The sequence below is a fragment of the Mixophyes fleayi genome, chromosome 5 (assembly GCF_038048845.1).
Source record: "Mixophyes fleayi isolate aMixFle1 chromosome 5, aMixFle1.hap1, whole genome shotgun sequence".
Lineage (NCBI taxonomy): Eukaryota > Metazoa > Chordata > Amphibia > Anura > Limnodynastidae > Mixophyes > Mixophyes fleayi.
The window spans coordinates 230,124,502-230,150,828 of NC_134406.1; the positions used below are offsets into that span (position 1 = coordinate 230,124,502).

Below are 26,327 nucleotides of genomic sequence, written 5' to 3' on the forward strand. Positions count from 1 at the left end.
TGTGTGGGCACAGTCTGTTAATGTAGTGTAGTGTGTGTGGGCACATTCTGTTAATGTAGTGTGTGTGTGTGTGGGGGGGGGAGAGGGGGGGCACAGTGTGTTAATGTAGTGTGTGTGTGGGGCTGAATTTGTGGAGGAGGGCTATTTATTAAATCTGAATATTAATTATTTAGTGCCGTGAATGGTTTTGGGAAATGGATATATTAAATATAAATGCTATTAAATTTAATGCTGGGGCTGTTTGGAGGGAGGGAAATAGGTTTATATATTAAACGGGATTACTATTAATTTAATTCTGGGGCTGGTTGGATGGAAATAAGTCTATTTATTAAATGTGTTTGCTATTATTTTAATGTCAGGGCTGGTTGGGGAGAAATAGATCTATTTAGCAAATGTGAATATTATTTTAATGTGGCAGATGGAGGGAGGCCTAATTATAAAATGAGGGTGCTATTGATTTAACACTGGGGGGTAAATGTATGAATGTCCGATTTCTGCATGTCGCCGGAAATCGTCGACTTTGCAGTGAAAATTTAACCCTGGGACTGGTTGGAGTTTTCTAAATTTAATGTACCCATTTTTTTCCAAATAGGGCCTCCAATATTCCAGGATCCAGACACCCAGCAAATGAGCTAAAGTAACCAGCAGCCACAAGTGGTGAAAGTGACAAGAACAGGTAGGATAGAACAGGATACAATGCCAACTGTCTTGAATCTGGTGGGACAGTCCTGAATTTGGGTGACTGTTTCGTTAGGACAGTTGGGAGGTATGTTCCACTTCACCGTGTACTGCACGTGAAGGCAGAATTGTGTTCACCTAACAGTAGTGCACACAGTATTGCCTGTGTATTTGTCTAAAATAATAACCATGATACATCATAGGGGGTTACCCTGTCTAAAGTGCCCAGGCCCCCCAGAGCCTTAATTCAGCTCTGGGCCTGGGCATAAAAATATATCTATGATTAAGCAACACTAAAATAGCCTCTTTTTGTATAGATAAATTATATATTGTACCAGAAACCACCCTTTAAGGATGGGCCACTACTTATGGGCCAGTGCTGTGTGCTTGTTCCCCGGGCTAAAGTCTGCCAGCCCTCCCCTGCTTGCAGATACCACAAACCTCTAACTATAATTTAATAAACCACCAGAAATTTGAAGTTCCATCGATTGCAATACAGCTGGAGATCATACTCCTGAAACGCTAACCCTTGTAGTTTTTCTTGTAACCCAACCCATAGGGACACAGTCATATACCAAAAGTGCTGATTTATCACAGGCAAAAGGAGATGTGACCATAGCCAAGGCTGATTGTGGGCAAATCACAGAATTCTCCTGTATAGATTGGGGTCTTGGTCTGTTTTTTTGATCAGAAGTATTAGAACATATGGACAGAGTCAGAAGCACTCAAGGTTCTATGTCAATCTGGAGATATAAATCTTTACAAGTTTTGTTAAGAACATCGTATTTCGACAATACCATAATAAATGCACTATGTTGCAAAAAGCAAATGTCTATTTCTGGCGATATATAATTATCTGATTATCATGTACAAGCCCCATAGACTGACACTTATTTTCTCCAGTTTAGCCTTGTCCCTATTTCTGGAGTCAATGGAGAAAACAAAACAGATCTCTGAAGGATTATCTAATTGTTAGTACTTCAGATGTATTTTTGACGTTGCATTTTACTTTATTAGCTGGCAAGATACTTGGATAGACAAGTTTATTTTGAAATGTTTTATGTATTTGAGTGGTTCATTATTTACTTGCTAAAGGTGAAATCTGTCATGGAAAAATTCACTATGAGGATAATTGAATTTTACATAACAGACACAGAAGGAATATTTACATAGCAATCATTGTTAAAACTGACAACATTGGTTTACTACACATAATAAGTAATTATGAGGTTATTAAATAGCACTTATGAATTAATGAATTAAATAGGTATCTCTGTAGCATTATTGTTGAATCGAATTGTTGAAACTGCAAGTTAATTGTTTCATTCATTTTGATAACTTTAATCATTATGTTAATGCACGAACATGTATTGTCGCACATTTTGTGAAAATATAAATAAATAGTTTTCTGTAGTTTTGTACCAAATCAAATCTTCATTTATTTGAAATCCTATCATTGTAGATTGGTTTGGTATTTCTTACAGCATGCTGTCTAATTTGGAATTAATTGTGATGACATAGCTGCCTCTGTGTTAAGTATTTATCATTAATTAACCAATTTTTTTCTTACAGTTTAATTTCTTTTATGTCTGATCAAATATTTCAAACCTCGCCTCCAGTAAATATATTATGCCAGGTGCTAAATTTTTCGTGTTTATTTTTAATTTACCTATTAGCCAAGTAACTTTTGTTCCAATAAGCAAAAACGTACAGAGTTGTACACATTTTCCGAAATGTATCTGTAAATGTAATAGATTTATATTAAACAATAATATATGGGAAACTTGAAATTGGGCTAACTTTCCATAATATGTATATGGTTTACGTAACCTTAATGAAAATAGGAAGATATTAGGAGTCACCAAAGAGTTCTCTGATCATAGGAAACTAGATGTCACAACGCTGTAGGAGAGATTCCTTGATGCACCACCAGACATCACCGTGATGTCTGGCTGCGTACATTGACGGAAATTACGGTAAGGATTCTGCACTCATTTGTCCTCATACTTCTATTTGGTCCTCAACATCAGCGTGATATGTCTCTGTGGATTGTTTTGTAGACAAATCACTGAACTGAATATCCCCCTAAGAATTATGAGCATATTTCACCCGACAGATCTACTGTTGTTCAGGAGTCTGTCATGTCAAAATAACTAAAATTTATGGATCTTTAACACATAGAATTTTCATATCAGTTAATAAGTAAAGGGTAGTGGATGCAGAAGTTTATTGGACTTCAAAGGGAGAATAGAGTTTGTGGGCAGTACAAAGGTAATGTGTGGATGATTTTGGCAAGTTTTTTTTATTAATATTAATATTTTATTAATATTTTTAAAAATCTGTTTACTTTAGTGGATATTTTCCAAATGACAGTTACTTCTCATATATAATATAGCCATAACCAATATCACTAATGTAACTTTTAATACATAGCTTACTGCACCTGGGAACCCTAATTCCAAATAAATGAAGTTCACTGTAATTCGCCCTTACAGGCAACAGATTAAAGGATGCAATAATCGGAAAGGAGAGAAAAGGTAGAAGTCAGACAAGAGAATTTTAAGTTAACCAAGTAGGCAGATATGATGAGACAATTTGGTTGTTTTGAACTAAATAGGCCCATCATTGCACCATGTGTGGTCATATGCAATCAGGTTGAATTTGATTGCTCAGAATAGAAAATCATTTAGTTGGCGACCCCCATGTGTGTGTGTGATATTTGGAAAACCGAAAGTGTCACCTTTACTTTTAGATGTTTTTTCAGCCCCATCACCAACAACTAGTTGTCCTATTTGTGGCTTTGCATGTGCATCCATGGTGACTGGTGATTTAGAAATCAGGCTAAATAATTGGGTCTGCATTTTGTGGGCAGCTTTGCTAGGGCAGTGAAAGAAGTAAAAATAATTTGTAGAGCGCAAAATGTTAGGATTAGAAAATAGATCAATGATGGGCAAGAGATGGCCCTAGGACTGCGTGTGGCCCTCCAAGCCTCCACCTGTGGCCCCCAGCTCTTTCCTTTTCTATGCCCCCGGCCCTTCTGTCAGCTTTACACTACATCACATTGAATTGCCAGATTTGTTTGTCATAGCTTATAACACTTGTTTGTCTTATTTTTGTGACTAAATGTACCGTTTTAGCTTTTTAATGAGATTAAGGCCCTTTTGTAGCTTAGAGTGCTGTACCTGCGCCCCTTCAAGTATATCAGGTTGCCTATTACTTTAATAGAGGAAAGAAACATGTTTGTTAGAGGATATATAGCAAATAAGTAAAACATTAAAGTTAAGTAGCTCATTGATTAAGGCGATCCCCTTAAGAAAACTACTGTCAGCTCCTTGTATACCAGGCACCAAAAGAGGTTGCAAGTTTGACTTGGGTGGAAAGCTGTGCCTCAATAATTATGTGTAGAATTCTGCATACAATTGTATGATTTATATAAAAGGTCCGAAGAGGTATAAAGACATGGCAGGTAAGAACAAAGAAAAGGAACAGAGTAACAACAGAAGTGATCATAGGTAGTAAGAAGAGAAGACACTGAACTAGCTTAGACGAAATGAAAAATAAAAATAGGACACAAAACTTTATTATTTAGGTATTATAAGTTATTTAAAGTATTTTGTATTCCTTTTCTAATTTATTACTCCAGTAATAATCATGTTTAATGTAAATGATATTACTGTAAAATAATGAGTAACAAAACATATATCCATTTGGCATTTATACAGTGCTAATAATTGCTTTTTATTTTTATTTTATTTCACGATGAAAGAAAACTGGCTCTAAAGCATCATCCAGACAAAAATCCACAAAATCCTCAAGCAGCGGAAACATTCAAGGAGATCAACAATGCGCATTCAATACTGAGCGACTTATCCAAGAGGAATATTTATGACAAGTATGGATCTCTTGGATTGTATGTTGCTGAGCAGTTTGGAGAAGAAAATGTTAATGCATATTTCATGCTGTCTAGCTGGTGGGCTAAGGTAAACACATCTACTATAGTTACCCTTGTTTGCATGAAAAAAATCAATAAGTTCAATAATGTTTCAAGTGGCCACTTCAGGCGATTTATTTGAGCGTTTACACTAGGAAAAGTTCACTGCCCATCCTCAAATATCATTACAGCATTTTTGCATTGATTATGGCCCAGATTATAGGAAAAATAAAAGGGCAAAATTTGCACATGATCCCTAACTACACTAAGGTGGATCAAACCCATATTCTATTGTGTTTTAAATCAACCCATGTATTTCAAATTCACTGCAACGGTATCTGATCCGGTGCTTTATCTTTTATTATGTTTAGGGCTTGTTTGCCATCTGTGGACTCCTGACTGGTTGCTACTTTTGCTGCTGCCTTTGCTGCTGCTGTAACTGCTGTTTTGGAAAATGTAAACCGAAATCAGCAGCAGAAGAGGATTATGAGTTATATGTGTCACCTGAGGACCTGGAAGAGCAGATCAGAACAGACATGGAATCAGGTAAAGTAAATGGGGAATTTTTAGAAGGCTGGTTTACAGGGGCTCCGTGGACTAGAATTGTCCACATTTTTATTAAATTATTGTTTTGCTATTGTAGTTAATAGTTGAAGATTTTACCTAGCATTTTAATGAGTAAACTATTGGGGGGAATAGATTTTTTCACTTTGACCCATGTGCAGAGGGCTAACATTTTAGAATTAGAAGTGGTAGTAATTGTCCCATTTTAATAATCCCAATACTCTCTGCTTTATTTACTTGATTTGCTGAGTAAGTAATAAACTAAACATGTTATTAATGTAAGTAATCTAGTTTGAACTACCCATTAAAGTTACCAGAGTATCCACTAGTGCGCCATGCCCAAAATTGGGGGTCATGGGAATGTACGCAAATTAGTAATTTAGCATTTTATGTCGTGCAGCTGCTGAATGTGTCGGTGTAAATGGAATATCTAGTCAACTATTATTACATAATCTGCACTCACAGAACAAAAACATCCAAAAGAAAAAGTATTATTCTTATTACTGTGAAAAGGGTGTGGCGTGCCACAGGCTTCTAAAAGCGGGGTATTTAGCTGGCAGTCTGCAGAGAAATGCTGCAAACAGTTACACATTTGTACAGTAGTTCACCTAAGGTAAAAAGATACAGGTGGAGGACATATGTGTGACAACAATAATTAAGTAAATTAACTTACATATTTTGAAATGGTTTGTAGCTCCTTTTTAAAGGCAAGGTGGGAGTGTCATCTGTCCATCAAGTTGGGTCTGTGGGAGGGGTGTAAAGACAGTGGCCGGTGTCTAGGGAGCTGGTCTCTGTTACTTTAGCATTAGGGCTACAACAAAAGTGTCTGCATCTCTATGTTATGAATTACTTTGCCATCCTGACAATAAAAAGCAAGAAGGTGTTTTTGTGTGCATCACCTGAAGTGTGCCTGTGGCACAAGTGGTGTCAGAAGTGCGGACGCTCAGGGAAGCAAGTTTTCCGCATCCAACACAGTGTAGACATTAACATGGATGAAGTTTTGAGGGCCTTTGTAAATATGGCCACTGCATAGCAAGAGCAGCAGGCTTAGGTGTTACGAGTTGCAGAGGCACAGAAGGAAAACACCAGGCTCTTAAAGGAAAGGTTAGACTAGGTGAGATGTGACAGGAATGTACCACCTGGTCTTGCTCTGCAGAAAATGTCACCAGCTGATGACATAGAAGCATGTCTGGTGTCCTTTGAGAGACCTGTAAAAAGGTCAAATTGGCATCCTGAAGTCTGGGCTGAGAGTCTGGCACCATACCTAACTGGCGAAGCTCAGCAAACTTATATGGATCTGTATGAGGACTGGGATGGTTGCAAACCTGTCTAACGCAAAGTGCTTTGACTGTGGCAAGCCAGGCCACTTCCAGGCCGAGTGTCCTAAACTACCGGAGCACATAGACTGTTCTGGTGCGCACGTTGGGCCTGCTTATCCAAGCTGTTATACTATGAGTCTCACATTAGGAAGTCCTTGTTTGTTCTGAGTGACTGTTCTTATTGGCCAAAATCTTGCCCTAGATTTGGTTGACTCTGGGAGTGAGCTTACATAGGTTTCCAGCTCTGCCTTGCCCGAAACTATAACTACTCGGTTGCCCAAGGTGACTGTTGTGTGCATACATGGGACAACTGAGAAATATGATTGAACACTTCTTCCAGTTACACTTAAAAACCAAACAGTTATGGTGGTGGCTACCATAGGGCCTAAACTACGGTATCCACTTAATCTGGGGCAAGACTTCCCACTGTTTAAAGAGGTCCTCAGTGAGCAAATCCAGCCGGAAATGCCAGCAACTGATACGACACCCAGAAGCCCAGTCTTAAACAATCTTCCTTAGAAGCCAGAACATCTGGACTTCGATCCTTGGGAACGGACCAAGTGGAATGCTCACAGTAGGACTTCCACAAAAGTATCCCTGTACGGGGAAGCATGGATGGTCCAAAGCAGCATTGGCTCCCCACTTGATGGTGAGGATACGGACTGGTCCGCAATACCAATTTTGTTCCCTTTGCAGAACTTTGCTAATGAAGGACATGTGCCAGTTGTTAGGGGTGACAGCTTGTCCCACCACCATGTACACAAACCAATGGCTTGTTGGAGAGCTTTAACTGCGTATTAAAGCATATGCTAAGGAAAGTGGTGGAGCAGGAAAAAAGACTGCGACTCTATTATCTCATATTTGATGTTTTCCATCCATGAGGTACCCGAACAGGGTTTAGTCCCTTTGAATTGTTGTTCGGGAGAGAGCTCAGGGGCATCTTGAATATATTGAAGAGCAGCAAGGCCCCAAGATGCCAAATCTGGTACAATTTGTGTCCCAAATGTATAGGGCTAATTGTGCAACAACATCTAAGAGAGACTCAGGAACTGAAGAAGAGACATTATGATAAAAGTGCTGTAGTCGATCTTTTAAGCCTGGAGACAAGGTTCTTGTCCTGGTCCTAACCCAGGAAACTCTTCGCCCACTGGCATGGTCGATATGGAGTCCTAGAGACTGACGGTCCTGTCAATTACAGGGTTCCTCAATTGGGAGGAGAAGGGAGGAAAACATACCATATCAATCTCCTTAAACTTTGGTATAGTGAGGACACCTCTCCTCAGGTAGTGAGTACTGTCATTGAAAAGTCTGAAGTGCCTATACAGCCAGTTTTATCTGTTAGGCACAAAAACAGACTGAGGAAATGATACGCTGGAACAGGGATGTCTTCTCTTCCATCCCTGGGAATTAATTAACATGATATTGTCACTCTGCCAGGAATTGTTGTAAAGCAGAAGCCGTACCACATTCCTGAAGCCAGATAGGCAGTGGAACAGCCCTATTGTGCTTGTCCCAAAGCTCAATGGGAGTATTAGGTTCTGCAATGACTTTAGGCAGCTAAACAGCGTATCCCAGTTCAATTCCTACCCGATGCCACATGTGGATGAACTGGTAGAAAATCTAGCTGGTAGTAACTATCTGACTACTCTTGACCTAACAATAGGTTATTGGCAAGTTCCCTTGACATCTTTAACCAAGCCAAAGACTGCATTTTCCACCCCTGATGGTCTCTTCTAATATAAAGTAACATCTGGCCAAAGTTGAGGAAGTCTTAGTTTCATTGAGGTCAGCTAATCCAGAAAAGTGTGCCATAGCTATGAGGGAAGCCAAATATTTGGGGTACATTGTCGGGCGAGTGCAAGTAAAACCCAACTAGACAAGTTGGAAGCAGTCAAAACCGGAAAAGAAATCAGTTAAGAACCTTGCTAGAGTTAGTAGGTGAGTAAGTTCTCTGTACAGCGCTGCATAATAATCAGTGGCGCTATATAAATAAATGATGAGGACGATGAGTTGGAAGTTACTCCTGAGGGAACAAAAATATGCAACTGTGGAGAAGGAATGTCTAGGGCTACGGAAGCTCTGCGCTACTATTTCCTATTTTCTTTTGTTTCCCTGTTTCCTCTACTGTACAAGCTACTATTTCCTAGGCAGAAAATTCTCATTAAGATCATGCACCATTGCGGTAGATAAAGGACAACCAGTAGAACCTAAACCCCGGGATTCTGCATAATATTGCAGATGCACTGTCATGAAAATTTGTGCTTTAGGTGAAGTCCGCGCCCCCTACTTGGTGATGCTAAGGGGAGGGATATGTGACAAAGGGAGTGGTTTGCCACAGGCTTCTGGCAGTCTGCAGAGAAAGGCTGCAAAGAGAGTTACACATTTGTACAGTAGTGCACCTAAGTTAAAGAAAAAACAGGTGGAGCACATACAGGATGTGTGACAAAAATAATATTAAAGTAACTTTGTAGCTCTTTCCATAGTTAGCAGCAGGCTGACAGGGTGGGTCTGCATTGATGCTAATCAAAACAGAACACCTGCAGGGAATGGCTGTTTTCATTATGCAGTGTGACTGATGCCAGACAGTGGCCGGTGTCTGGGGAGCTGGTCTCTGTTAGTTTAACGTTAGGATAACTTGAAAAATGTGTGTAACTTTATTTTATGAAATACTTTGCCATCCTTACAATAAAAAGCAATGTAAAAACAAGAAGGTGTCACCTGAAGTGTGCTCATGTCACATTATATTTTTTATCGTCTCTGCAAACATATAAACATCTCTGCAAAAAGAGTGTGTCAATATAAAAGTCACTCTTTGTAACTTGATTGTCAGCTCTTTATAACACAGCCAAACACTATGATATGTTAATGATGAAGTTAATTAACAGGAACATGACTTTAGACAGGAATACTATCCACATCTCTGTCCTACAATCAGACAACCAACACTCATACAATAATAGATACGACACCAAGCTTTGGAGAGAAAATGGCCACAGCTTTTATTTAAATTCTCAGATTTTTTGCATTGCTTACCAAGTCACGCTTGATAATGCACCACACATGGGTCACATTAATTATTTCAATCAATCAGCAACCTGACGCCTCCCATCGTGGGGACAAATCCAAACCAGGGTATAATCACCTGAACTGTGGGGCCAGAACCCCTCTCGTACTACTAACTTCAGTCAATACCATAACAGTTTCCACTCTTGGAAGGCTTTCCACAAGGTGTTGGAGTGTTTCTGTGGGAATTTGTGCCCATTCATTCTGTAGAGCATTTATGAATTCAGATACTGATGTTGGACAAGAAGGCCTGGCTCGCTATCTCCATTCCAAAGGTGTTTGAGGTCAAAGCTCCGATATATTAAACTACAGCAACTAAAGAACATTGGCATTGAACATGCAGATTCCTAACAACAGCCCACTCCCTCCCCTTAACCCTCTTTAACTGGGAGGGCTGGATGAGGTTGCTTCCGGTGTGAGGTTCTGAAAAGAGGGGGGAGGTGAGTAACCCAGTCTCTTTTATCTATCTGCACTCCCCAGAGCTACTCATCTGCTCCCCTCCTATTTCTCTCTGACAAGTTTGTGCTTCTCTTTGCAATTAACGTTGACTTCTGCCTTCAGTAGCGTTAATGCTTTGTAAAAGACAATGCAATACCATGGGAACACTCATTAAATCATACAGTACACTATACTTCAGATATTGATCGGGATCAGAAGTCTTTTTTTGTGCCAATTAGGTCTGCCCTTATTATGTTTTTTAAATAGGGCAGGGCCACACAAACGCACATCTGATCGTCATCCAATTGATTGAGTCCCCAGACTCTAATTATCCCCTTAAATGAATTGATAATCCTAAAGGTTCACATACTTTTTCCAACAAAGACATTTATTGATGGATCATTTAGATCAATAAATTATTGAAACATATTTAAGGTCACATTTAGACAGCAATTCAGAAAAAGTATTCACAAACTTCCTAGCACCACTGTACATGTACAATATTTCCTTGGCTCTCTGTAGTCATCAATACCTAAATTCCTATAAAGTTTTACATTAACTTGCAAAAGTCAACATAGTGAGTCTGTGCACGTTTCTGTTTTTGGAACCTAATGCATGTTATTAAAGCAGCCAAATTCCTTGAAGGTTTATATGAAATGTGGTAAAAGTAATAAAATCATCTATATGTGGCACGAACTCTCATGCCTGCCAGTGTATTGGCACAATTGGTTGCTCATAGGTCAAAATCAAGTCTCTAGGAGAGGAATTAAATCTTAATGATATCAGTCATCCAAAGCTAAGCAGCAATCAAAGACCATGAAACTTAGCTTGCTATTAAACATAATTTAAAGGACTACTAAACTTAAAATATAAGTTATAGCTATCGCGGGTACGGAGGGTGCATCAGCTATGGGGCCCGGAGGTGAAGGGTTTGGCAAAGCCAGATCACCACTACTTGCAAAGACCACGCTGCCCCCTGACATCCCCACTGATGCGAGCTCAAGCTTAGGAGCCCAGGATACATGCGCTGTACTGGTGCATTATCAAAAGAGGCCCCCACTCTTCTGATGATGCACCAATTAGGCACATGCACAATGGGCTCATAAGCTGGACTGCACATGCACAGAAGAGCTCCCCTCTGATAATCTTATGGAATCTAGTTTATACTTGCAGAATATTTCTGGGATGTATTATCCATGCCCCCGCAAGAAGGGGCATCGGGTGGGCAAGTTAGAGCCCAGACATGGGCCCCCCGAGAGGTGGTGACAAGAGCGGCTGCATTACTAAGGTAGGAGGACTGAAGCACCTAATGCATCCACTCGGCCAGTCACATCAGTTTTCAAGTCTAAAACAGATTTTCCGCGTACAGGGGCTGTGTGTGATAGCTGGGTCTCTGGAAGAGTTGTAGGACCCAGGATCCCCAGGCAATCCCGGGAGTGTATTTGCGGCAGGCGGGGGAGGACATCAATGAAATGTATGCAAGTAAATGGTGCACACGTCATCCAAAAGACCCCGCCACTGCTTTTAAATACTTATGCAACTGGGTATATGGTCATTGGAATCAATAGGTTCCCACCCCGCACCCATTTACATGCGTTTATTAGAATTAAAAAGTCCTAGTATATACATGATTTTTATGCCAGTGTGTAAGGATTCTAAAGCAGCAGCAAGTAAATTTGCCCTACTTTAAATAATTCCCACATTTGGCACAAAAATTCCTGCCTGAGACATCTATCTCAGATTTCCTCACTATAGGACCTCTATGGGACTGATGTTCTACTATTGCATAATAAGCAGGGGATAATAATGTGTCAAAATGTAAAATGATTTACAAAGCTGGAAAAAGATTATACAAGTATGATAGGTTACTGGAAATTCAGCGTTAACTTGTTTGAGAACCAGGCATTTAAATAGATTTCAAAGAATTGTTTTCCCCGTTACTCTGTTCATATTTTTCCTATAAGGATGAACGTGACTCTTTCTTACAATGTAAATGAATACAATTGAAGTGTTACCAGTAACATACAAAAGCCGATTGCTCTCTAAATTTGCATACTATAAGATACAATTCATCTCCATAATGCCATGGACTCTGATGAATTGAACTATAAATAGCTTTGTGTATTACATCATAAGACTTTCCATCTTTGAAGAATCCATTTCTGATATCATTCACTTAATTCACATTTCATATTATTTATTGAGCCACCAAAAAGTATATTTTTATTACGTAACCATCTGAAATTTGATTCAAATGTGTCAATTACGTCCCTGTAAGTCTTCAATAAACGTCTTACCTGATCATGGCCATAAATCTGTGACGGCACCGGATGCTATATATAGAAAGCAATTTGCTAAATTATTCACCAGAATTGTTATAAAAACCTATTGAAATGTATTTGCTCTGGTTTTGAGTTCATTCTAGTGCGCTATACAAAATACGCGTGTGAGGCTGCAATTTCATTTCATAAAACAATAATAGTAAAAGTAATTACACAAGCATGGCTCTACTAGGTTATATATTTCAGAGATTTATCACAATGATAACTTATTTAGGAACAGTCATAAGCACAGAGAGTAACAGTCATGAAGAGATTGTTCTCTAAAATCACAGTTTTCCATAGTCACAGTATTGTTAATTTTAAAGAACCAGATAGGTATTTCAAAATGTATTACCAGAAAACTAAACCTAAAAAGCAAATTGGTTTATTAACAATCCTCACCCTTACCTACAAGGCCCTCTCTCACTTCACTGCCCCTTACATCTCCAACCTCCTCTCTACCCACACCCCCATCCCATTCTCTGCGATCGGCCAATGACCGTCGCCTCTCCTCCACTCTGATCACCCCATCCCACTCCAAAATCCAAGATTTCAACGGGCTGCCCCCCTCCACTAGAACGATCTCCCTCGCTCCATCCGTCTCTCTCCTAATTTGTGCACCTTTAAACGGTCACTTAAAACTCACTTCTTCCTTAAAGCATACCAGCCATCCACCTATCCTGTTCTCCATGCCTGTTCTCCTCTGTTTCCTATATTCCCCTGTCCCGTTTCTTGCTCCTCTTGTGATTGTTTCCCTCTGACTTCCTATTGTGCCTCCTGTCTGTTTGCCCTCCCCTTAGGATGTAAGCTCTAACGAGCAGGGCCCTCTTCCCTCCTGTCTCTACCTATTCTTCTGCTCCATCTTCAATGTATATGCTATGTTTGGAGCTTTGAAGTCCTGGTACTTTTCGTTTATTGTTCTGTATGCTTTACCCTGTATGGTCCACTGTCTGTAACCTGTATGGTGCTGTGGAAACCTTGTGGCGCCCTATTAATAAAGATTAATAATAATAATAATAATAATAACAATCTACTAATAGTAATCAGAATAATATATGTGAAAGTTAAGGAGATTATCTGAATTGTAGTTGCGACAAACATTTTCATATGTGAGAGTTAGGCTGGGTTGACACTACAGATAATTTCTCCTGCTGCGATATAGTTAATGATTTTACCAACGACTGGAAAAAAAGTCCCGATCTCCATGCCGGTTCATGTGTACACAGTAAATTCATGTTTTAAAAGATTTACCTTCAGATCTGTGCTCTTCATCTGTCATAACCATATGCTGAATAGATCATCTCCACACTCCATAGAGATCTATGGAAACGGCCAGTCATGAGTGCATACACACTGCAGGATTGGAACAACATCGTTCCATCGCTGAACAAGATTTTTAGTTCAGTTTAAAAATAAAATGAAACGATACGATGAGCATCGGGGTGATAATAATTTGTAGTTGGAGCATACACACTAATGTGATATTGGGCGGACGGTCGTTTATCGTGTGATTGCCCGATAATTAACTGAAAACCAAGCCTCAGTATCCTGTACACAGCACATCAGTAAGATCAATGAAGGCCACTGTAGTCAGGCTATGTGAGCCTGACATTGAGCAACCAATGAGAATTATCTTAAATAATAATAACCTGCCCCAAGTAACCACAGTGGGAAGAAGCTTATATTGATAAACATTATATGGCCACTTTACCAGACGGCACCTGGTTTGTGGTTTCAAACTCAGTTAGAAGGTGTAATTAAAAGTTACTAAAAATAAATACAAATATATGATGAGCTTGGAAAAGAATTCATAAGTTAACAAAACTATTGTCATAACCTTAAATATTTGCTACAAATAATTGATTGTATAATATAGAGTAAGAAATCAAGTGGCTCTAAATACAAAACAAAGCAATAAATTCTTCTTTTTTCTGTAAAATTAAAAGATTTGATTAAAAAAATTCTGAAAGCATTATATGAACAATCAAAAATAACAAGAATATTATATGTATATAGATCATTTTAGATAGATAGATAGATAGATAGATAGATAGATAGATAGATAGATAACGGTGCAGTTTTTTAAAGTTGGTTGTATTCTTGTATTCCACAAATGGATTCTCAGGTGTAGAATTCAGTAATATTGTATCTTTGTTAATATCCCGTGCTACTTTTCAATAATTTCTCAAATTTTTCCTGAACTAAGAATAACTTTGATAATAATGAGAGAGACCTGATTATCTCTTACTCTTCAGGACTCGCTATTGATATAAATCTTGGTTAAAGCCATGTCATTTAGGTCTATTGGACAGCTTCTTTTATATCATTTTTCCAAACCCAGGGAAATTTCCTCTGGATCTCCTCCTTAAACAGGAAACTATGAGTTGCCATTTCAGGGAAGAGGTGAGTTCAGACAAACTCACCCTTGCCAGCGATGAAACACTTTTTGTCATACAGAGGTGGAGACTTTTAAACAGCGTTGGTGGGGGTAAATTCTCATAAACTGCTGGGTCCTTGGCACAGAACACCCACAGTTCTGCTAGCTTGGTAAGCAGAGATGTTGGGTGAAAATGAAGTCTTAGTTGCAGATACCATTGAGGCTAGCTCATTGTGGACACATTTTCACTATAATTACAAAATTCCCACATTCTATAAAACTATGTCTGGATACAGACATTGCAACTCCTGTCTTGTACATACTACCGGTCAAATGTTTTAGAACACCCCCATTTTACAGTTTTTATTGAAATGTAAGCAATTTAAGACCAATATATAACTTAAAATGATAAAAATGTAAGTGGTAAATGACTGGAGGCTAACAAAAATGTTTACGTTAGTAAAAATGTAAATATAATGTAGATTTCAGAGCTACATAAAAAGTGCTTTTTCAGAGAACAAGTAATGGGTTAACAACTTACAGCTGTTTTGCAGCAATGGAAGTATTATTATTTATTATTATTACCATTCATTTATATAGCGCCACTAATTCCGAAGCGCTGTACACAACTCACATCAGTCCCTGCCCCATTGGGGCTTACAGTCTAAAGTCCCTAACACATACACACACAGACACACAAAGACAGACAGACTAGGGTCAATTAAGCTACCAGTATGTTTTTGGAGTGTGGGAGGAAACCGGAGCACCTGGAGGAAACCCACGCAAACACAGGGAGAACATATAAACTCCTTACAGATAAGGCCATGGTCGGGAATTGAACCCCAGTGCTGTAAGGCAGAAGTGCTAACCACTTAGCCACCGTGGTTAAGTCTTGAAAGTTGATGCAAACAATTGCTACAGGTGTCCCAACTTTTGTTGATTACTTGATTGCAAACACCCTGTTTGTATAAAAGCACTGTTGGAATAGACTGTTATTATACCCTCTGAACATTTATTTGGACAATATGGTACTGCAGGAAATAGTATATTGCTCTCAGAATGGTGAAAAAAAATGTAACTGACAAATGAAGACAGACTGACCATAATAAATCTTAAAAGTGTAGGTATTTCCTTTAGAGAAATTGCAAAGAAAGCCAAGAAGTCAGTGACTACATTTTTCTACACTATCAAAAGGCACTTGGAAACTGGAGGAAACTTTAGCAGGAAGCGGTCTGGTAGACCCAAAGCTACAATAGAATCAGAAGGCAAGTTTCTGAGAGTCAGCAACTTGTGTGATAGGCAACTCACAGGACAACAGCTTCAAGGACAGCTTAACAGTGGTCGAAGTAAGCAAGTCTTAGTTTCAACTGTCATGAGAAGACTTCGAGATGCTGTTTTGACAGAATGGGTGGTAGTAAGAAAGCCATTGCTAAGAACAAAAGAAAAAGAAGCTAGCTGGAGCCATGAAGCAACACCAGTGGACTACTGAAGACTCGAAGAAGGTCTTATCGAATGATGGATCAAAGTTTGATATCAACTGTCAAACAAGGAGGAGGAAATTGGGTCTGGGGCTTTTTTGCTGGATCCATTTGGCGACTTACACAGAGTGACTGAACCAATAGGGCTACCACAGGATTTTGCAGCTCCATGCAATACCTTCTGGTCTATGCCTAGTTGGTCAGGGGTTCATCCTACAGCAAGACAATGACCCAAAACCTATGTCAGAAATACCTTCAAGGAAAAGAACAAGATGGTAGGCAAATCATAGAAAGGTCAGCACAGTCTCCAGACTTAAACCCCAACGAGATGGTTTGGAATGAACTGGACAGAGGGTTAAAAGCAAAGCAATTTACAAGTACAACGCATGTGTAGGAACTTCTGCAAGAGTGTTGGTACAAACTTCCTTAACAATATATGATGTCTATTGTAGAAAGACTGGCAAGTGTGTGTTCAGTGGTTATATATGTAAAAGTTGGCTACTTTGAAAAGTCAAAAGTTTAGATTAAATTTTGTTAAACAAAATAATTCTATGGTTTCAATTTTGCATCCACTTTTTTATTTGTACTATGCTTTAATTTCATGGCACATTAAGACATTAAACTGCGTAAATTTCATTAAAAAATGGAAAAATGGGGGTGCTCTAAAACGTTTGACCGCTAATGTAATTAGACAGGATCCTCTGCATGACATGCATAGAAATCCCAGGCAGGCCATCTTCTGACATTAACATGTATTTTGGTGGGCCATACGTTGGTTGAAAATATAATTATGACAAGGATAAGGAGGCTGATGAGGGTACTGTAGTCATAAAACATGGGTGCTGTGGTCCCAAAATTGAGAATATCTTGGAAGCTTAGCTATTGAAACCCACTACCAGAAAGTGATGCATATAAGACTCATATTGTACTCTAAAGACACAGTAAAATATAATATTATTGTGTTTTCTTGTGTTAAAAAATGTTAAAGGGTCATTTTAGGCTTGGTCTTACCAGTGGATCGGTTGATATATTCAACACCATTCCAAACCTTGACACTACTATGAGTCACCATCAACTGTGGTCTCGCTGCGCTTAATACTATAGAAGCCTAAATCCTCTAGTGGGATGCCTGTCAATCCTTCTCAATGAAAAAATGTTTATTCTATTCCAATCAACCATGAAAGAAAAAGTTTTAAATGTTTTTCCTGTTAACTACACTACCTGTCAGAAGTGTTTATTCCGTCAAATGTACTAACTACATGATATTAGATATTAGAGATTGTTTTTCTAACCACAACTCAAAATTAATATTTTACATTTTTAATTATTTTTGTTCTAGATGGTCATACGCCGATCTCAATGCAGCCAACAAATGCAAACGAGAAAACACAGCTGATTGGAGACAGTCGTCAAACTTACCAAACAGACTCGTAAACTATGAATGCAGGAATACAGTTATTGCAAGTTATACTGTATATGAAAATATAATCCACCTACTATAAATAATAAAGATTTTATAAGTTACTGAGAAGTATCAGGTCAAGGAAATCATAGTTGACTTGTAATATCTGTAATAGTTTATAGTAGAAGGTGAGTTATTCCTTCTAATGCAAAAGTTGTCCCCCCTGAATATTGAACAGGTGACATCAAAAGTCACAGATATGAGAACTCAAATATTTGTTCAGATATTATTTACAGAAGTTTTATATCACTTGTTTCAGCATTACTTGTGTATTATATATTAATAAATATCTACAGAGAAAATTATATCTATATTCAAATAAGTACTTACATGATGGGTGAATATTATCTTTGAATGGTCTTTTGCCCATTTTTAAAAATAAGTGTCGGATTGACATATCTGCTTGAAAATGACCTCAGATTTATTGAATATAGATACTGTAAAGTATCATATAGTTGTTATCCAGATACTGTTAAAATTAGAAATGTCACTTTGAATATTATGAAAATGACACTGTTTTCAGGGCTTCCTGAACTATGTGCCTAATATTAAATCATAGCTTAAATCCCTCAATTATTTTAGTGGTTGTTCTGTTTAGACAGTCAGAATAAAACTGGGCTTAAAAAGCAACCTCCAGCCTGTGCCCACTCCCAAGACTCAGATCTGGTATAGTTCACTGAGAAAAAATGTGTACTAAATCTGAACTGTAGGGGTATGAACAGCTAAGCCTGGAGGCCCCTAGCAGGGATGGATGTAAATTTAAAGTTGTCTAAATCTGTACTTGCTGAGTGCAGTGAAAAAAAGCAGGGCGCACCAGACCCAGACACGCCTAAATCCTGTATGCGATGACATCATTGTAATGTGAGAACCTGCCCTCATGATGACATCATCACATATGTATAGGTATGGGGGATGTCAGTGCTGGCATGCTCCGTTACATTGACCAATTGCAGGAATATGAACTATCGTACCTAAGGTACGATAGGCCATCACGCCTATGTACTACCTACTATCACTTTTGCACATCCTTAATTAATTTTACCTGCTTTTTTCTCCTAACATATTGCTCATTAGCGCTTTATTTATGTCATAAACAAGTCATGAGTATTAGGGGATATTGGGACTGCACTGACTTCATGTGTCATCTTTGTATGCGCCAAGTAAGTAAACATAATTTTTATCCCTTTCATACATAAACCCTACTGACTGCTAATGTCCTAATTCATGCAATATTCTCCTTATAATATGGAATGGTGAAGAATGCTGACAGCATCAAATACAATCAAGGTCAATTACAAAGGGAAAATGTATCAGCGTACAACCACATTATGTCCTTAAAATAAATATATTTGTGGAATATTGAGTTAAAAATATTATAGTGGAAAAAATAAAAACATCACTACAACACTTTAGGACCACCCCCATTCATTTCAAGGCAATGCAAAATTAAATATGTAATTTAAATTAATATCCTCCAATTGATAATATGATAATTTGCAAACAATTATGCTTCGTTTAGTTTCTATGTTTACAATGATCAGCCTCCATGCGGTACCACGGGTTAACAGTTTTACAGAGAGGAACAGCATTGTTTCAACAATGTAAACAAAATAACACACAAGTCTTGGATGTCTGCCAAGTTCTATTGTAGTACATAGGTAAAGCTGGGCACACACTACAGGTTTTTCACCTGATTATCGTGCCAATCAGAGACAGATTTAGACCTCATGGGGCCCTAGGCAAGAAACAGGTTTGGGGCCCCCTCCCTGAAAAAATCCATAGCACTATAGTTTTTAGCATAACATATATCCCTATTCAGGGGCTGGCTGGCAGACTTTAGCCCAGGGGGGCAAGCAAATAGCACTGGCCCATAAGTAGCGGCCCATTTTTAAAGGTTGGTCTCACCTCCGGCCCTGGGAGGGCCCTCTGGGGACCGCTGGGCCCTAGGCAATTGCCTAGGTTGCCTAGTGATAAATCCGGCCCTGGTGCCAATCACCCGATAAACGGACCGTTAAGTCGGATATTGCATTAGTGTATACGCTCCCACGATCATGTTTTATTGTACCAAAGCACATCTTTTCGTTTAATTTGATTTTATAAACTGACTATAAATCACTATGAACGATGGAACAATGTTGGGCAAATTCAGTAGTGTGTATTCTCTCACAACCAGCAGTGCAGGCAGATCTCTGAAGAGTTTACAGAGTCACAATCTTTTCAGTAGATGGTTATGACGAATGAAGAGCACAGATCTGAAGGTAAATCGTGTAAGTGTGTACGCATGAAACGGCTGCTGATCTTGACTTTCAGTCGTTGGTAAAATCGTTAAAAATTCAGGAGAAATTTTCTGTAGTATGTAGCCAGCTTAAGGGAGCAAGACATAAGAGCTCTGACTACGTTATTATCAAATGGAATTGATACATGTCAGCTGAACTCTCCAGCTCACAAGCAAACTGTTTAGGAGAATGCAATATGTGTGTTTTCAGATATTGCTAACTATATAACAGCTCAGCTCACATTACATTTATATTTTCAGGGTGAACTGTGTCAGATAGACTCATGACATTTTTTTGGAAAGAACATACGTCATACGGATTATGTACATTATAATATCACTAGACTCATTAAGTAAGAAACAATGGTATTTAAATTTCCCGCTGTCTGGCTGATGTCATCATTTAATCATTTATTCACTGCACTAAGCTAATAATTCTAATGATCTTGCACTGTGCATTATCTGCCATGTGGGCGGCAGAGACAGGCTTGCAGTGGAATCTGGGTCTTAGACAGTAAGATCTCTTATTTGGGTGTGGTGTGGCTGAGCTCAGCGTTAATCAGATCTGCTTAGAGATTCAGTGGGGTTGGGCCCAGTGGAGATCAGAGAGGCTGAGAGATGATAGAATACACAAGCGAGTAGCTGGGAGCGTATAGAATGTACCGGCAGCGCTACAAAATTAATGCTCAGTTTAGCCGCATGTATGTCTTAATGTTGAGAGAGTGGATCGTCTTTATTACATGTGACACTTTTGCGTGCTTGGATGTTTCTATTACCTTGATCGTAGTGCACCTCAAAATGTGCTTACAAGTGCACCAATAGTGAGTCCTCTTGACACTTTAGAACAACTCCTGATTACAAACACCTAATGGGTTCCAGTAAAATCTAAGTCTATTTGCAAAGAATACAGTAAAGTCTTATTTTTGCATGTTGGAGTATAAGTCAGTGCAACTATGTTCCTAGCACGCCCTTAGGGAAAGACAGCCTGACCTGTCCAGATCCTCCCATCAGAACTTACTAAATTTTGCTCCCCAAAGATGGTGTCATCTTGGCTGTCCTAAACGGGTGCACAATGCAAAAAATAAGCCTCTGGCTTCATAAAACAGCACTTTTGCATTTTTAATAATGACCTTTAGTGACTGCCAACAACTTCATTCTTGAAATGTGTTCTTCTCTTTCATTACTCCGAGACTCTGCTGTCTCTTAATCAGCACTCTCTATCTCTATTGATTGACAATTAGAAAAACCTCTCCGATATTCATGGAGAGGATTGTGTTCCAAGTCATTTGTACACTTTGAACCTAGTAGTTGCTGGATCAGCAAGTTAAATAGCCGCCAAATGAACTGGATACTAGAAATCTGGAGAAGGCAGCTATAGTTTGATGTGCATATGTTGGCTCAGACAAGTGGAAAACATATAATAGAGTAAATATATAATATATATATATATTAAATGTTGAATTAAAACATAAATATCAATAAAATGTTGCTAAATTATTTACACAGCAGGAAAATAATTTTTGGACCATACTTATTGAAAAGTTAAATGTGTACGTACATTCATCCTGTTATTGTTACACAAATATTCCTTATATATTCAAAAAGTTTATGTTGTGTCCAACATTACTTATGGTATTTGAATAAATGTGTATTATAAGAGCTTATGGAGTGGTTTACTTTATTCTAGAACAGGAAGGTACAGGAAGATCAGGGTGTTCTATAAGGAAAACTGGACATTCTGACCTTTAAAATTATCACTACTACTATGGTAAAATATATTTATGTTGATGCATAAGGGTGGGTGATGTTTTATGGGATTGGAGGTACCACCATCTGGGCATGGCAGTGTGTGGCGTGATATTAAGACTTAAGATAGACCAAGCCTGACCCGTCTTGTTGGTGCATGTTGAAGTTCTGAGATAGCATCCATTCAGTTTCATGTCGTTTCAGGTTAGTCCTGACCGTGACTCTCCTCAGGTTTTAAGATTCCGAGAGGGGGTCTCTGGAACCCAGTGAATGTAGACTGAGCTGACAGTGGAGTATAATGCTAGTCCGCGTTCTGAAAGGGAAGCTCCTGAGTATAGTGGATGATATGTGGAACAGGAGATAAGCAGTGTATATGAGAGCTTGATATAAGAGACCAAGGTAGAGTGTAGCAATTCTGTTGTTGAACTGAATAGTTAGGACTGCTAAGCCTGATTACAGAGATTGTTAGCAGGGGCAAGTGTACCAAGGCTATGCCGAAGATACCCAACGGTGACAGCTAGCAGAGACCAAGGGGAACATACAGAGATTGACAATGTTGAGGTGAGAGGTCAAGAGGCAGAGTGTCAGTCCAGAATGAGATTGCCAGCTCTAGAGATCATCTGTGTGAGGTGGTCTGGCATCAATTCCTGTTAAGAACTGTGTGTGTACTGTGCTAGTACACCTGTGTCAGCAGCTCATTAACACACTTGTTCCTAAACCTGTATGCTCAGAGTCACCTGTTGACTTTACTGCACCAGAAATGGGCAAGCCTGAGTGTTATCCAGAGGAAGGACCAAGTGGTACACATCTATACCACACTGCAAGTAACAGGGGATAACACTTAATCATATAAAGTGCACCTGTCAAAATGAACATAAAATTTCAGATTAGAAATAGAAGCATTATGAGATGTAGTCTTTACCCAAGCGATATGTGTACTCTACCAACTTAGCACTGGCTTTCTGACTGAATTAGTCTGATCTCAGTTCAATTTGTGATGTTACAGTCTTGTTTAGCACAATTAATGAATTGATCCAAAGGATTATGTCAGATAGAATGGGTCAGGTTGACAACATTTACTTCTCCTAGTAAACCCTCCCTCATATCAGAACATTTTGTGCAAATAAAAAAAGGGGAAACCTTCATTAGGCTCTCTAGTAGTGTAAACAGAATAGCGTCCCCTTCTGCCTAATAACAGAGAGAAATGCAACGGAGGCAGCCATTTGAACTAATTTATCCTAAATTCTCCTCCCTTGTCTTCCACTTTCCACCCTTTCCTTTCTCCTCTTCTGCTGGAGGCTATGAATGGTAGGCAGAACTAGTGCTAGTGGCAGAAGTGACAACCGTGTCCAATACCACAATTAGACCCAAGGATGGCAGGTAACCTGATTTCTGATTTTAATAATTTAGTGTCTGAATAATAAACTTTTGGTATGGGTCTTATTCATCATGCTCAAAACACCATTAGTACATGCGCTAATGGTGTTTTGAGACACTGTTGGTCAGGGATTTTGAATGCAATAAGTGCTGATTTACTAAAAGACGAAAAGCCCTTTCATAATTTAGCAACACTTGTTCTTACTTCAAAGGGTTACTGCCAGCGTTAATGCTGCCGTTGCCAGCGGTAACCCCTGCTAGTGGAAAGATTGCCTTTTCATGGGGAAATCTATTTATCAAGTATTGTGTTGGTACTTGTACCACCACAATACCTGTTCTGTAGTCGCCATCTCAGTCATTGGCCTGACTTACCACTGTTTTGACTAGGGCTAATGGTGCACTAACCCTACTTTGTGTTGGCTCCACCTACAGTTTTGACACCGCCTACATGAGGCCAATCTTTTTCTAGGGCCACTTTACATACCCAATACGCCCCTTCTACAACCTGTCCCTCCTGCAGCCTACACCTACTAATTTTCTTCTAAAGTCTAACCCTGACTTATCCAACTACTGCAGCAACTGCTCCTGGAAAACTCACTTTGGCATCTACATATCACATGATATTTGTTTCATTGTTTTATTCCATTGTCATAATTGACAACATTTAAAAATATTTTCCAGTCACCCTTTGTTGGCAAGCAGATGCTTCTAGCATATTGGGACTGATTCTTTAAGGTATTCAAACTGAGTGCACTGTGCGTATGCTTCAGACTGCACGTAGCACTGTACATGCCCGAATTCAGCAAGGGATGGATCTGAAGATACGTGCGCTATGAATACGGGTGTAGGTCTGCTGTGCTCTACTAGACAGGACACCGCAGGATGCGTCCAACACCTATGTGGAATATAGATTCGCAAAAGAACACACTAGAAAAAATACAAATATTGAATTAATGTCACCTGGTAATAATAGGGGCATTAATGACAAAGCATTAAAAAGAAAAATAATGTATTTTTTCATATGAAATACATTTATTAGTATCTTATAAATGTCTACTCAATGTAAAACATATTTTTATAGTTGCTACTGATTGCCAACACATGTTATAGAATGCATACGAGTCTGTCATCATAGTACTCAGGACTTAAATTACACCTGTAACTGGAGCAGAAGAACAAGTACTTCTGAGATGTCTGGAGCTTGGATCAGACGCTGCTGTGCGTTCTCACGATTGGCACATCCATACTGTACATTGACTACGGGCAAATGCCCCTTCCTCGCCCCATTCCTTCCCTGAAATCATTGGCTGTAGTAAGCGTCCTTAGTGCTAGAAGATGAATTGAACACAGCTGTGTTTTGTGGCGTATGAGCCGGATCTGGTAATGGACAGAGTAATTTTGCGGATGATATGCGCAAAATTGACAGATATGGTCCTTGATGAATGAGGGTCATTATGTGCTGTACTGTGTAGATGTACAGTGGTACACTACAATACCTATCATGACACAGCTCTGCATATGGACAGAAATACACTTCTTTCCTGTGCTCATTTGTATAATAGTAAGTTACTCATGATTTGCACCCCTCTCAGAATGGGTTGGGTACGTTTAAACGATGATTGTAATGGCGACAACGGATAACACGACAGGAATACAGCGAAGGTGTATTCCCCAACAAACCTGTAATCGTGACAGCTTGGAACATAGACTTTAAATAGTGGCGACAAATGAAGAAGCCGGCAGGTAGCGATGACGTCACTTTCAAGCTGCACACTATGTTTCTTGCTGTTAACCTGGTGATTTAAGGACACACCAACTCTACAATGTACTCGGCTTTTTAAATAACATTGTAGAGGCGGCACGATGTCTGTGTTCCAAGCTGTCACGATTACATGTCTGTCGGGGAATACACCTTCGCTGTATTCCTGTTGTGTTATCCGTTGTCGCCCTTGCAGTCAGCGGGGTTAAGACTACCACCGCTCAGAATGACCCCCTCTGTATCTTTCACATGCGGCAGAAATGGATGCTGGTCAGGAAAGGTTTTCTGTGACACACTGGGACAACCAATGCTAAGATAATTGTATAACTTTATCTATAATGGAATAATAGGCAAGCTAGTGACCATTCATCAGAATCCTTATTTAGGCATTTCCTATCTATTTCCCAGATAGTCATTAGCGTTTTGCTACAGTCTCTGCAGTGCCATAAACTGACTGCTGATGTTGGCTGTTTGATACTTGAGATCTAGATAATGTAGGTATTGGAACCATCTGGTTAAATTCTTCTCTTCCAAGTTTCTATAGAGTGGCTAAAGAAACGATCCAGAGAGAATGTTTCCTTATGTTGGAACACACATTGTTATTTGACCTCACTGTGAAACAAATCAGTCTGTAAAATCACACTTGTCTGTAATGAAGACTTATTTAAATTCATTTATATCTATTTCCATTCTGTTTCTCAAAATAATGTATATATATATATATATATATATATATATATATATACACATACACTTTTAAAAGGTTATCAGTATTTAATGCTAAAGTATGAATTCAATTGATCACACCTTAATAATTACATATGTTGAATCTTCAAACTGTGATTTATAGCATTATTGTAAAGTTAAAAGCCCAGATACAGATATGAGCATTTAACATATTTAATCATAATTATAACACTAGCCTTAATAGAAAAGCCAATAGCTATGGTCCCACTAGGCTAAGATAATAATAATAATAATAATAATAATAATAATAATAATAATAATAATAATAATAATATCATCATCATTTATTTATATAGTGCCAACATATTCCGTAACGCTTTACAATTGGGGACAAACATAGTAAACTAATAATAGCAAACTGGGTAAAACAGACAAAGAGGTGAGAAGGCCCTTCTCGCAAGCTTACAATCTATGGGATAATAGTAATAATAATAATAATAATAATAATACAGTCTTATAAGGTGTAGGTATGATAATACCATTATGTTATTGTAATAATCTAGGTATATATATAGGGTGAAATTCTGCATTTTTATATTTATGTTCTGGAAAAATCAACAAAGCCAAACAAATAAGCCAATTCCAGGGACTGTGTAATGCAACTGTTTAGTCCTTGTTCAAATTCTAAATAGCTACTTTAGTATTCCTAGTTTGGAGGTGATTAGAACGAGCAGCAAACAACAATAATGTCTAAATCTATAGAAAAACAAAGATAATCTATAAGGCATAATGCACCCCAGGGACCTATTTACATAGATTTAAAGTGCTTTTTTCCCCCATACTTTCTGACAA

General features: G+C 38.6%; 1 protein-coding gene across 1 annotated transcript in view; it reads left to right on the forward strand.

Annotated features, from left to right (window-relative positions):
• DNAJC5B (DnaJ heat shock protein family (Hsp40) member C5 beta) overlaps positions 1-17,958 on the forward strand; it is a 31,946-nt gene extending 13,988 nt beyond the window's left edge. The window contains exons 2-4 of the mRNA XM_075211376.1: positions 4,445-4,658; positions 4,981-5,155; positions 17,509-17,958. Of these exons, the coding sequence (XP_075067477.1) occupies positions 4,445-4,658; positions 4,981-5,155; positions 17,509-17,603 (484 nt within the window). The 3' untranslated portion in view covers positions 17,604-17,958. The remainder of the gene's footprint in view (positions 1-4,444; positions 4,659-4,980; positions 5,156-17,508) is intronic.
• Positions 17,959-26,327: the final 8,369 nt, after the last annotated feature.